The sequence below is a fragment of the Mytilus trossulus genome, chromosome 12 (assembly GCF_036588685.1).
Source record: "Mytilus trossulus isolate FHL-02 chromosome 12, PNRI_Mtr1.1.1.hap1, whole genome shotgun sequence".
Classification (NCBI taxonomy): domain Eukaryota; kingdom Metazoa; phylum Mollusca; class Bivalvia; order Mytilida; family Mytilidae; genus Mytilus; species Mytilus trossulus.
In genome coordinates this window covers 14,875,831-14,890,411 of record NC_086384.1, presented here as the reverse complement: position 1 = coordinate 14,890,411, position 14,581 = coordinate 14,875,831, and the positions used below count along the sequence as shown (strand labels likewise).

At 32.3% G+C, this 14,581-nt stretch overlaps 1 protein-coding gene across 1 annotated transcript in view; it reads left to right on the top strand.

Annotated features, from left to right (window-relative positions):
- Nucleotides 1–6,875: 6,875 nt before the first annotated feature.
- LOC134693889 (uncharacterized) overlaps nt 6,876–14,581 on the top strand; it is a 47,312-nt gene continuing 39,606 nt past the window's right edge. The window contains exon 1 of the mRNA XM_063554834.1: nt 6,876–8,692. Within this exon, the coding sequence (XP_063410904.1) occupies nt 7,558–8,692 (1,135 nt within the window). The 5' untranslated portion in view covers nt 6,876–7,557. The remainder of the gene's footprint in view (nt 8,693–14,581) is intronic.

The window sequence follows — 14,581 nt, the reverse complement described above, 5'->3', positions numbered from 1 at the left end:
TGTTGGCTGCTGTACCCTTAATTTTACCCATGAAGTATGTTTGTATTTTTTTCAAGCATCGTAGTCAATATAATGGAATTTGATGCGACTGACGTACACATGAGAGGTAGAGCACTATAGATACAGGTTCAATCCACCAATTTTCTACATTATAAAATGCCGGTATCAAGTCAACAATATGACAGTTGTTATCCATTCGTTTGATGTGTTTAAGGTTTCGATTTCTCCTTTTGATTAGGGGCTGTCCGTTTTGAATTTTTTCTCGGAGTTCAAAATTTTTTGGATATTACTTTTTTACATGTATACTCATATTTTGCTATCGAAATAAAGTTGTTGGTGTTCTATTTTATCTGTATTACTTGAATTTTAGTGAATTATTGCTCATCAAATGCTATGATTGAATTTTGTTAATTGCTGGCCTTCTGCCCTGATACTGTTCTGATGGATGCATGGTTTATGGACGTATCTCCTAATAGTGTTTTGATTGATGGTTACTGGCCTTATGACTTGATTGAGGTTTGCTGGATGTTTTTTGGTATGGCCTTGTGTTCTACTGAAATATTAATGAACGATTGTATGCCTTGATTCCAAAATGGGTTTTGATAGATTTTTGCTGATCTCACGTGCTGATTTGGTTTTGATTGACTTTTGCTGGCCTAATGTTCTTATTGGATTCTGAAGGATAGTCGCATTCATAGTTTCCCTGTTTGGCTTTGACGGATGGTTGCCGCCCTTATCTCCTGATTTTGACCTAATTGATGGTTATTAGCCTTATAAACTGATTGAGGTTTGCTTGCTGGTTTATAGCACCATGTCCTAATTGGGTTTTGCTGGACGGTTTATGGTACCATGTCCCGATTGGATGTTGTTGGACCTCTACTGGCCTTATGTCATGACTGGGTTTTGTTTGACTTTTGCTTGCCTTGTGTCCTGATTGGGTTTTGTTGGACCTTTGCTTGCCTTATTCATAATTAGGTTTCGATTGACCGTGATTGGCATTATGTCCTGATTGGATCTTTACGGAATGTTGCTTGCTTAATTTCCTAATTGGGTTTTGGTGTATGGTATATTGCCATATGTCCTGTTAATTTTCAATGGATGGTTGCTAGCCTTATAACCTGATTGGGTTTTGCTGGAACTTTCCTGGCCGAATGTGACGATTGGGTTAGGATGAATGGCTGCTGGCCTTATGTATTGATTTGGTTTATTTAATTGATTCAAAGATTATGTCTTCATCATATGAATATTAGGCACAATCCCTCCTGTGATATTAGGGGTTTAGTATATACCACCATAAAATATATGAGAAGAAAATAACCCGCGTCATGCCAACAACTGATTTCAGAATTTAGCATATCAAATGCAAATGATCAATCATTGAAGAATTCTTTAATTACAACTTGTAAGCCGACTTCAAATTAAGCAACATGCCTACTAGGAGGGTTAAAAACACCGATAGATACAGTAAGACGTAAATGAAGTACTGAATTTAAGTGAATCACACAACCCAATCTCTCAGCAAGGGAATTATTAGATGAACATGTATGTGTTAAGCGATTATATGATGTTTCCACGATTATCTTTTTACGAAATATGGCTGAACTGCATTTAGTTTTGTTTCAGGTGTTGTTTGTTTTTTAAACAGATTTACAAAATATCAAGGTTGAATTTAATGTGCTTAATGTGTATTTCATAATATATGATAGAGCCCGGAACCAAGTATTGAAAATCCATAAGTTTTAAATATTAAAAGGCAATAAACTAAACATAAAAGCGCCTGAAATACATGTGAGTCGGAACCTAGTTTCTAAGTCATTTTGTCTCTTTGGAAGGTAGGAAAATCATATCACATGTTCTTGTTTTTACATAAAATGCATTCAATAATGTGTGTTTTACAATAAATGAAAAAAAAAAAAAGAAAGCTATGAATGATGTTGTTAACATTGATATATGCCTTTTTGTGCTTCGTTGTCATATATTTGTTTGTTGTTATTCTGATGCTGGGTTTGCAAAAATGGTGCACCATGTACCAAAAAATGGTGCACCTTGAACATTTTGCTGGCTTGATGTTCTTATTGCATTTTGATGGATATCCACTGTCTTAAGTCCTGATTTGGGTTTTATGGATTGTTGCAAGCCTTATTTCCTGCTTAGGTTTTCATGTACCGTTTCTGGCCTTACGTCCTGATTCAGTTATGATGAGTGGTTGCTGTCCTTATCTCCTGATTAGGTTATGATGAATGGTTGCTTGCCTTATGTCCTGCTTTGGTTTTGATTGATTGGTACTGTCCCCATGTCCTGATTAGGTTATGATGGATGGTTTCTGTTCTTATGTCCTTATTTGGTTTGATTGATTGGTACTGTCCCCATGTCCTGATTGGGTTATGCTGGATGGTTTCTGTCCTTATGTGATTGATTAATTGGTGTCATTATGTTCTGATCGGGTTTTGGTGGATTGTTGCTGCCCTTTTGTCCTAATTTTGTTCAATTGCTTGTTATTTGCGAAACGTCCTGATTTCGTTTTGGTGAATTGTCGATTGGTCAATGTCTGAATTCGGTTCCACTTGATTGGTACTTGAAGATGCCTTGGTCAGATTTCGGTGTATTGTTGCGTGTGTGTTGTTCCTTTTTTATATGTAATGTTCAGTTGTCGACGACAAGTATCACTTGATTACGACTACTCCATCGTAAATTAAGGTACAGCCACTGGAAAGCTGGTTCTGATGATTTACAGATGTTTGATTTATGGTTGCTTTACATTGCCTTAGTACAAAAAGGCTGTATCGCGGAGGATAATGAATCAAGATTTAGATATGCATTTCTTCGAACTTTTAGTTAATAAAAATAGGCAACTTTAACAAAACTATACAAAGGAAATAGCTGTTATGTAAGTGATAATATCGGCATTTGCACGGATAAAATGTCGTTACATATTATTATGAAGGCAAGACATAATAGAATACGCATCAGGATTTACTATCCCAAGTGACATCGTATGTGTCCTGTAGTTCATCAAACTTTACCGAAGCCAATAGCCTGTAATATAAATCAATTACTTCATTTTTTCCGCTATTTTCAGAGGAGATAATTGTTTTTGTAACTTGTTTCCTTAAATGTCACATTGATATCCTTTCAACCATTGCAGTTATTAGTTTGAGAATTGAATACACAGATTTTGTAATTTAGAACAATGAACCGGCCTTTCAACTTTACAATGCATTTTTTAAGAACTCTTTTAAAATAATGTATATTTTATCATTTTTCATTCAAAAATTCACCTGAATTCTGCAAGAAAAATTATTATCCTATTTAATTAAGATTGAAGTGGAATGTATCTGCCACATCCGGGGTTTGAAGTCACATCCATATTGTTGTCATGCTAGTGATACAATAGTCGAACTACATAGGCTGATTGGTCACCATGGCTAGAATGAGTTGGCAAAATTAGAAGTAAAACACTTGTTAGAAAACAAACGAACTCATGTGAAATTTCATAACGGAAAGTCCATAATCAAATATATTAAAATAAAAAGCTCAATTTTATAAATTTCCTGTTTACAAAACTTTGAATTTTTCGAAAAACTAAGGATTTTCTTAATCCAGGCAAAGATCACCTTAGCCGTATTTGGCACAACTTTTTAGGAATTTTTGATCCTCAATGCTCTTCAACTTTGTACTTGTTTGGCTTTGTAAATATTTCGATTTGAGCGTCACAAAAAACTATCAAAACACATCAAACGAAAGAATAAGAACTATCATATTCCTGACTAGGGTATAGGTATCTACTTATTTAGAAAATGGCGGATTTCACTTTGTTTCATAGCTAGCTAAACCTCTCACTTCTATTCCAGTCGCCTCAGATTCCATCATATTGACAACAATTTTTTTTATCAGAATGTCAAAATTAGAGGTATAGCAGTCAACATTGTGTTAGAATCTAGATCACTATCAAAACAAGCAAATACGTCAACAAAGAATAACAAAAAGGCGTATACACAAACCACATTAGATTTGTAGTTTATGACTGACAAATTGTTAAGTATAAGGTAGTGGAATTCTGCCGTTTTAATATTTGTGTTTTCATATAAAACTGTATAACTATTTTCTGACGTCAGACACTCAAATCAATGAATGTGTTCGTAGATAGTAGATGATTTTTATGTTCTGTTAATTTGTTCCTTTTAAAATTGTTATACGATGATGACTGATGTACCCATATTTTGACTTTTTTATTTATGTTTCTGTTTATTTAACGCATCAATGTAAATATTACGGAATTTGATGAGACTGTCATTAAAGTGAGAGGGTTAGCGCTATAGAACCAGGTTTAATCCACAATTTTCTACATTTAAAAATGCATGTACCAAGTCAGGTATATGACAGTTCTTGTCAATTCGTTTTTGATGCGTTTTGTTTTTTGATTTTGCCATGTGATTATGGACTTTTCCGAATTGATTCAGTATTTTTGTGATTTTACATTTTTGTATATTGACCTATCTAAGTTATGTTGTGTGATGGGTTCTTTACTTGGATGTTTTATTTCGTTAACTTTCCTGTATGTTCATGATGTTGTTGTTAACAATATAAAAAGCTGCATTTACACACAAAATATCTAGTTGAATATTTCACATATTTCTATATTGGTTTTTTAAAAGACTCTTCTGTCTTTCATGAATAAAGCATCATTTTGGCTCGTGCACCATTTGTTAGACAGATGACGAAAATAATTTCCTCTTTCAATACTGCAAATAAAGCTATATGATGATGTGTGGTGTACGGTTTGGTATTATTTTCCTTTGCTTTTGTTTTTATATTAACATGTTTGTTTGTTAGTTGTAAGGTTTTCTTTTCATTTTTCAAATTACATTTAAAGACTTGATTTAGAGTATTCACAAAAATAGATTTGTGTCCATAGAAAATAAAAAAAAACAACATCCACTGTTGATTTCTTATTTGGTAATGATATATTTTTTGGCCGCTTGACCGCCCCTTTTTAGATATAATGTTTCATGTACTTCTTAAAGTGTTAGGAAGTAATGTATAGATTTTAAGAGTTTAAGCTGACTTGGTATTATGTTAACAGGCCACATTGTCGTAGGACTGGACTGGGAAAGGGAGGCTTCTGAAAGTGACAGTTACAATAATTGCTATGCTGTAGTCTTAATGCGTAGGTGTCCTGGGGTGTTCTCGTTCATTTTCATTAGTTCAAAACTGTTTTAAGGTCGTCGATATATTGTCTAATATAAAAAAAAGAAGATGTGGTATGATTGCCAATGAGACAACTATCTACAATAGACCAAAATGACACAGACATTACCAACTATAGGTCACCGTACGGCATTCAACAATGAGCAAAGCTCATAACGCATAGTCAGCTATAAAAGGCGCCGATAAGACAATGTAAAGCAATTCAAAAGAGAAAACTAACGGCTTTATTTATATAAAATAAAATGAATACATATTTGTAATCTAATCCTGATTTCTTTTACAAAAAATTTATTTAATTGTTTTATGTTGTTGCCAATTTACTGATCAATTTTGAAAGATAAAAGTTGGGATCTAATAAATCTAAGTTAACCTAGTAACATTTGCATGCGCTTTTCCAATAACAGAAACTTCGTGATCGACTGTATTCAATCAACTATCTTAATTTGTTTGTTGATTGAAAAAATAATAGTTGGTGAAATGTACTGGATTTACACCAAACTTAGTACGTCTTAAACAGAAACAAGTAGAAAATAACTGCAGTTAAATTTGTTCAAGTTAACCTCGATACATGTTATCAATGACTTTAAAGGAATATATAAAGCTCGAGTTGTGTATTTTGACAGCTAGACTTGATCTGCCCAAATGTTAACTTACGAAATCTGTATCACTTCATTTATCAAATATAAAAAGTTTTAATCTTGTTATATTCATGATGTCCCTGTCAAACATTCATTAGGGGCTCTTCTTGGAACTTAATATTCTTTTAAAGTAGGTAGTTAATGAAAACAAACTTGCTATATAAGTGCAGTAGTAGGAAAGCCGTCATACGTTTAAAGACAAAAATGTGTAACCTTTACAATTGTGAATAGGATCTGACCTATATTTGAGGACAATTCAGATACATACATTGTATTTATCAATATATATATATAAAAAAAATAATAATCACAAAAATACTGAATTCAAATTGGAATCACGTGGCAAATCAAATGACAAAACACATCAAAAACGAATGGACAACAACAACAACAACAACTGTCATACTCCTGACTTGGTACAGACATTTTAAAATGTAGAAACTGGTGGATTGAACCTATTTTTATAGCGCTAAACCTCTCACTTTGTACTTTTTGTTATATTTACAATGACGCGTGAATTAAACAGACATAATAAATAAAATAGTCAAAATATAGATACATCAGTCATCACCGTGTTACAATTTAAAAAGATAAAAGAAACAATCTTTTCATTTTAAAAACTATTTATATTTATGTATCCTTTTTAGAGCCTCCCATGTGTTACATATACATCAACTAGAAGCCAGTCAAAATAATCGATATACCTCCCGTATAAAGTTGTTTTAATGGAGCAATATTACAACTCCTAGTTTATCTATGCACTATTGTATGGTTTGTAATGGTATAGAGTAGATTTGAATTATTAATTTCCTCTGTTACACTTTTCTTTTCTCAATTACAGGATATGCGTTTAGTGGATTTATTACTACAACCAAAAAAGAGACGGAGTTCAAATAAATTTGTCAGCCATTCCTTATATCTTTATACAAACTTACTGAATAATTTGCACTGTATTTGTCTATCATATATTATTTATAAATCTCTAATTATTATGATAATTCTCATTATCACATCTCGTATTGATCCAAATCTAATTGTCTGCTCATTTTTGTTTTATATACAAGCTTTTATTACGAATTGTGAATTCAATGTAAAATCTCTGTCATTCGTCAGTATCAATTGTGCGACGCCTAATAACGCATGTTTCATTTTATCGCTGTATATTCTTTCTAAAGCTGTCAATAACGAACTACAATGGAGACGACATTCGTATATCTATTACTGATTCAGTATTGTCGCTTGATTCAGATGGTGACAGCATATCAGATAATTGGATAAATCTTCTCAGCACTTACCTGTATTTACCTGAAACGTAGGTAGTTTTCTAATGGAAATAGATGCTGCGATATATTGATGGAATTTATAGATCTAATGGTTATAACATTTTTTCTAATATAGATTTTTCGATGTAAAATATGGAGTATTCATGTTTAAATGGAAAAGCGATAGAAAACAAATAGAGTTATTGAACAATTGGAATATGTAATTACTTTGTACCTTAAGAAGGTTGCAACAAGGTAAATATTGTATCTCATCGGAAATAAGTAAAAGAAAAATTAAAAATATAAATATGAAAAACTGCAATAATTGTCAGCTTACATATGTCTATTGTAATAAAAACTTTCTCCGAGTTGTAAAGAATACCACTTGGGAACTATGGTAGTAATTAAATAATAAACATTGACCCAACTCAGTAGTAATATCGACTATAATGCCTAACTCAGGTCAGGAACAAACTGGTAATCCGGGCGGCGGGAACAATGGTCGGCACTATCTTTCTCCGGACAGTGGAGGATGTGTTGATAAGTCACCAAGTTTACAACGAATCCATCAACAAAGTTCAACAGAAACAAGTGGACTAGGTGCATCTGAATTTTCCTCTCGAGAAAGTATTCACAGTAATCAAAGTTTTAACGACCATAAATGTGATCATGGGCATTTAGCTCGATACAAACATGCCATGGTAGTGCCAAAAGAACAGAAAAATCTAGTGTCTAAATCAAATCCGGAAACAAAAAAGGAAATTAGTCCGGATACGGAAATGAAAACAATGTTTTCGGATGGACCTAATTTTGATGATTTATTTGATCAGTCACGGAGTACAAAAACAAACAGTTTTAATACAAGACAGAAGGAAAGTTATAGACCAAGGAGAAATAACGAAAGAAATAACAATCCTGGTCAAAATAGTGTTGATGACAATTCAAGCCACAATCAGAGCCAACCAGAGAGCTATCGACCTCGTAGACCTAGGTCTCGAAGTCACAAATTAGAAATCGACGATGAAAATTATGAGTGGACACGAAAAGGATCGAAAGGCTCAATCAAAAGTCATACATCCCGAGGATCATTTCGTTCACGTTCCGGATCTTGCAAATATAAATTAGGAAATGATTTTGATTCAGCTTGGATGAAATGGGGTCGAGCAAGACGGGAATCGTTTCAAAGAAAACTTGAGGTGCCAGAAAATGAACCTGTTGAACGTGAACGTGCAACAACACCAATCAAAAAGGCAAGACAAGAACTTATCACACAATTCGTACATCCTGATCTGACAGCAAATTATATTTCTGAGGATGATATTAACTACATCAGGCGTCACAGACAAAGACAGTATCAAACCTATCATGCCATTGAAAAAACTAAGAAAAATAAAAGGCACCTTTCTAGTCATAGCGACATCTACCTTAATGCGCGGGAATGGAAAATATTATCAAGTTTTTGGAAACATAAAGTTTTTAGGCGCTCTAGATACTTCTCCTTATTTTTTGTGATTTTAAGTATAATAATTTTGAGTGTTAGTGTCGCGAGTAAGAAGTGGATTATATACAACACATCTGAAGATGGTGAGTAGACAATCATTTTTATATTTATTTATTATGTTTTAATGTCTGTCATGGATGTGTTTAACTTTATTCATTGTACTAAAACTAAGACTTGAAGATGCAAAGTTGGCAGATGATTATTTTTATCTGTTATGTTTTGTTTTGATATACTGACTTTTAACAGGAATTTCCAAAAGCACGTATCGTACATACTGAAACTAAAATAGGTAATAAGTCTAACACGAATGAACCCAGTCTAGTAAGAATACATCAGTGTAGCCAATGCCCCGGCTATGTTCAAACGCAGGTACTACTCACAAATCAGGATCAACAATGTCCATCCCCGTTCTTATGTGGCACTTTCTTTGCTCGATTTTTTAGTGATATGTTGACTACATGAAGTTAGTCTGTCTGTATTTAACCCGTTTATAGTGATTTTAGTCATTTTCTGACCTTTATTGTTACTGTATATGAATTCCAACAAAAAACTTTTCTTTGCGCTAAATTGTAAGTAAATATATCATTCATCAACTTATTTTTTCATTTCCAAGATTATAGGATTCTTTTATTGTACGTTTGCGTAAAATAACTGTTGTTTGTTAATAAAAGCTACCAAACCTCTCTTATATACCCATATTTTGACTATTTTATTGTTTATTTAACGCATCAATGTAAATATAACGGAATTTGATGAGACTGTCAGTAAAGTGAGAGGGTTAGCGCTATAAAACCAGGTTTAATCAACCAGTTTTTACATTGCCTGTACCAAGTCAGGAATACGACAGTTCTTGTCCATTCGTTTTTGATGCGTTTTGTTATTTGATTTTGCCATGTGATTATGGACTTTCCGAATTGATATTCCTGTAAGTTCAGAATTTTGTGATTTTACTTTTGTCTGGAGTTATTTTGCACACTCCTTGTTGTTAATTTCCGTTTGAAAAGTTAAGGCAAGTTGCTAGCTATATAGTACATGTTGCTAGTAAATATTAATACAAGATTCCCGTTCAATTTAAACTTTTATAAAACAATGAAAAGGAGATTTTTAACAGATATGTACAAAAGCCATTGTGATACCCCTGTATTGACGACTTACATGTTTGACATAGTCTTATTTGCATGTGCCATGGTAATTACACCAAACTAATTAAAACTTGAAAGTATCCAGTTCCTGAATGCAACCTGTGTGCAGTGTCAACAACCAATTAACTGTCACCATGCAAAACAAGGATAGTAATCATTAATTATATTTCATACTTAAACTTAAAAACTAAGTGAAGCCTTGACAGATTGCATGTCAGAACTAATTTACTACACATTGTGATAGCATACAGATGCTTTGTTCAAGGAGTATATTATAAAGTTCAAAGACGATGAAATAATTAACAAAACCAACATGTTTTATCTTCTTTTTGCCGTGTTAAATATAATGAAATGTTCTTTCTGTAAGACGGGTAGAACCATATCGCATTATTTTGTAACATGTAGATTAAGAAGTAACATTAAAGCAATTCAACCCTTAAATCGAAAATAAGTACAGGATAATAAATGTAACTAACAACACGAACAGGACAGACTGTATAACTTGGAATATAAGATTGAACAAGATGAAAAAAGAAAGTGAAGTCAGTTGATTACGAAATAGATTAAAAGATTAATTATTTAGATTTAAAGACTAATAAAGGTCATTAGAAACTAATAGGTATTAATGCATTAGACATAAGCACCTATTTTAATAGGAGTTTGTTTTTTACAAGCGTCACTTTATTTTTGTCATGTTGACATACGCAAACCTTTGCCATATATGATCAGTTCGACCTTTTTGTACCGGATTATATGTTTTGTGTTGTCTATTGTACTTTGAAGTTGCGTAAAGAGCAAAGAGAGGACTATGCATATGTTAATCATTAGATGATATAACCGATATTAACTCCTAAATAACATTTAATTTCAAAAGAAAATATATCAGTAGCAATTGAAGTACACAATTGTCAATAATAATAGTAAAAGTACCAGCAACTCACAATATGAAATAGCTAATCTTGATGCAAGAGTCATCATTGTCAAGTGTTCAAGGACAATTTGTAGCATGTTTTCTTATGATCTGTCAAAATCTGATAAAAAGATCTTATGTGCTAAAGAATGTTAAACCTTTTCACCCTTGATTAAAAAGTCATTAAAAAGCGATGTGCATCGTTGTAAATAAAACGGAATTTGATGCGACTGTCATACAAGTACGAGGTTTAGCGCTATTAAACCAGGTTCAATACACCCTTTTCTACATTTGAAAATGCCTCTACCAAGTCAGGAATATTACAGTTGTTATCCATTCGTTTGATTTGTTTTATCATTGATTTTGTCATTTGATTAGGGACTTTCCGTTTTGAATTTTCCTCTAAGTTCAGTATTTAAGTGATTTTACTTTTTCTTGTATGTCTCGTCTTTTACTTGATCATACGTTTTGTACAAAATCTGACCGATATAACTTGCTAGTAGCCATTAAGTTGAAACAGCATAGATATGTGTTTCGTATTCAGCATACATGTGTTTTTCATTTTCATATTTATATCAATAGGTAGTAGATTACAACAAATATTTCAAACAATGTTACCAAAGATAACAAATTAATCTTTAGTTTTCTATGTTGTGTCTTCTGTACTGTTTGTCTGTTTGTCTTTTTATTTTAAGTCATGGCGTTGTCAGTTTATTTTCAATCTATGAGTTTGACTCATAGATTGAGGTATCGCTCGTCCCTCTTCTTTGACAACAATAGTATTAAATAGTGAACTGTTTTTTTTTTAGGTTTCCAAGTATTGTTTTCATGATTTCTATTGTTTTTCATTCGTTTTAAAGGTTAATTGTCAATGATGATATCGATAGAATGTTTATATCGACTAGGTGTTTTATGAGGTCCTTTATTACCAAGTGACCTATTATAATGACGATGACATTTCCGACAGCTTTTTACAATCGAACTTTGATATTCATTTCAAAAATGTCATTGTTCAGTTTGTTTATACATAAGCACAATGAGGTCATTGTGATCACCTGTACAAGAAACTCTTAAACACAACTAACAAGGAAAACAGAATTCTCCTTCCAAAATAACACTATAAGTTTTGAATGTGTGGATGAAAAAGAATTACAGAAAACAATGTTGTTTTACATTGTATGAACAATCAGTTTCTTTGAAAATTATGTAAACGTTGTTTGTTTTGTAAATGGCTGTACCAAGTCGGCTAAATGTTAGTTGTTAACCGTTTGTTTCGTTGTTTGAAAAGTTTGAGCGTTAACATAATGGTGTATTTCTCTTTTTTGAGTGTGGCTTGGAATTCAGAATTTTTGTAAACATACATTTTATTTTATAATTTTATTTTCTATTGTAAAAGTCATATATAAGTTTTACATAATACATTATCATATAAAAACTATGAAGCCGTAAAAGGTCTTTGGGACAAGCTATATAACGACGATGTGATCGGAATGCATCCTACAGGCACCAGGTTACCAAATGTCGCTCATGTTAGCAACACTACTCTGTGCATCGGTTTGATATTAACAAGAGGCGGGATTATTAATATATAACATTTTCTTCTGTCTAAATAAAGTAGACAAATAGTAACGATACAGTATATACATGTATATGTCCTTATGTACAGTTGTACGTGCTATAGCTTTGGACTTTTATCTAGATAGTGACAAATGAGAAACCCAATGTATTTTTGTTATTGTTAATTCATAATAATACTTGTATTGAATTCACTTTGTCCGTGCGAGCAACATCTTGTTACATTTTGTTTTGACCAGTTGTCAAGTTGATGAATTATTGATATTGTACCTTATAAAACTGTTTTTTTTTTCATCACAACTGAAATCTTGTTACCACTACGGCTATCTAGACTATCATATCATTAAATCGTGCATTTTATTAGGTTTATTTTTTACGAAATCGGCTACTTAGCTAATAATCGACAACACTTACACGTAAACGATAAAACCAAGATACCTACATATTAAGGAATAGGTTTTATACCGAGTAAAGAAGCCCTGTTTATAGTATAGGATGTCCCATACCATAGAGTCAATGTTGTAGAGTTTAGTAGCTGTTCTTGTATTTTTATCTACTTATATTATACAGTAAAGTTATTCTGCGGTAAATTGCTCGGTAGTTGTAAACTTTTTATCAGTAAAACGTCGGTATTTTTATCAATGTTATTGTTCATTTCATGAGATGGTTATTAATACCTCTGATTCATTAGTCTTTGATGGTTTGTTCGTATCAAGATTTTGGTACCCTGATGGATTATTCTATGATAGTTTGTTCGTATTAAGATTCTGGTACTCTGATGGATTAGTCTATGAATGAAAAGGTGTCAGTAGAAAATCGATTATTTTCCTGAATTATCAATACGAGGCTGTATACTCTTGTATTCACTGTAGCAATGATTTACCTGGCTTTATTAGATTGATGTTACGATGCGTGGTACGATGCGTGGTACGATGCGTGGTAAGGAGAGACTTTGTATTCCGATACAACGTTCTTTAATTGTAAATTATTAATTATCAGAACTAGCTGTAGTCATCAGTTTGGGTTAATTGAATTGTTACGATTTATAATAGACAAGTCAGTCACTCTGTTGATTGAGTAGGTTATAGCTTGTCACACCAATCACAATATAATATGCATTGGTCAACACATCAAGTTTGACTGGAACAAACTAAAATATAATATGTATATACAAATAATGATCTTTGATTATATTTGATTGTATAAAATAGGTAGATTTATTAAACTGAAATTTATATAACAATTTATTGTTTGTATACGATCGCAAAATTTGTTAAATGCCAATTTCTACAATGGGCGGTTCAAAAGATGGTGAGGGGGGGGGGGGGGGGGGGTATTATTTTTTATTGGTAATATTCTTTACCTTTCAAATTTGGAAAAAAAATTCATGGTGAGAATTTCAATTCAACAGTATTTCCCAATAGAACGGTATTGCGCAATGAGCAAGAAATTTTCAACTGAACAGTATTGCACAATAACAACAAATATTCAAGTGCACAGTTCTACAACAACACAGTATTGCATAAAAGCACAGTATTGTGCAAACGCACAGTATTGCACAATGACACAGTTTTGCGCCACAACAAAAAAATTGTAATGCACAATATTCCGCAATAGATCAGCATTTAGCAATAGCAAGACATCTTCAATTGGAAATAAATACAAATATTTTAAACAATTCCAATGGAATTGATTATGGATGCCGATCTTAAACATCTTTGGTATAAGTAAATAATCAGTCCAAATTGTAAGTCCTCTGTTACGATAAAATCCAAAAACGTTGAAATATTGTTAGACTTTCAAAGAATATACATAGGCTGTGATATTTTTGATTTTTTTTAAAGAATTCGTTTAAAAAATGACTATTGCCGTGGTGTGACCTAATCTCTTTGGTCAGTAAGGGAGAAAAATATGCAAGACAAGACAAAACGCAAAAATAAAGACTCCTATATATCCCCAAATATGCTCTTCGAAAATAGTATAATACATGAATATTGAAATATTATTATATTTTTTCATCAATAAGTAAAACAATGATACTGCATATATATTAAGGACTTGGTATAAAATATTAAAATAATGTTTAAACAGCGTAATTTAAATATAAGATTTGGTATAAACTCTAATGAGACAGCAACCGAACGACATCTTAAATACAATCATATAGCTAGACATAGGAAGATGTGGTGTGAGTGCCAATGAGACAACTCTCCATCCAAATAACAATTTAAAAAAAAAAATAAAAATGAAAACCATTATAGGTCAATGTACGGCCTTCAACACGGTGCTTTGGCTCACAACGAACAACAAGCTATCAAGGGTCCAAAAATTACTATTGTAAAACC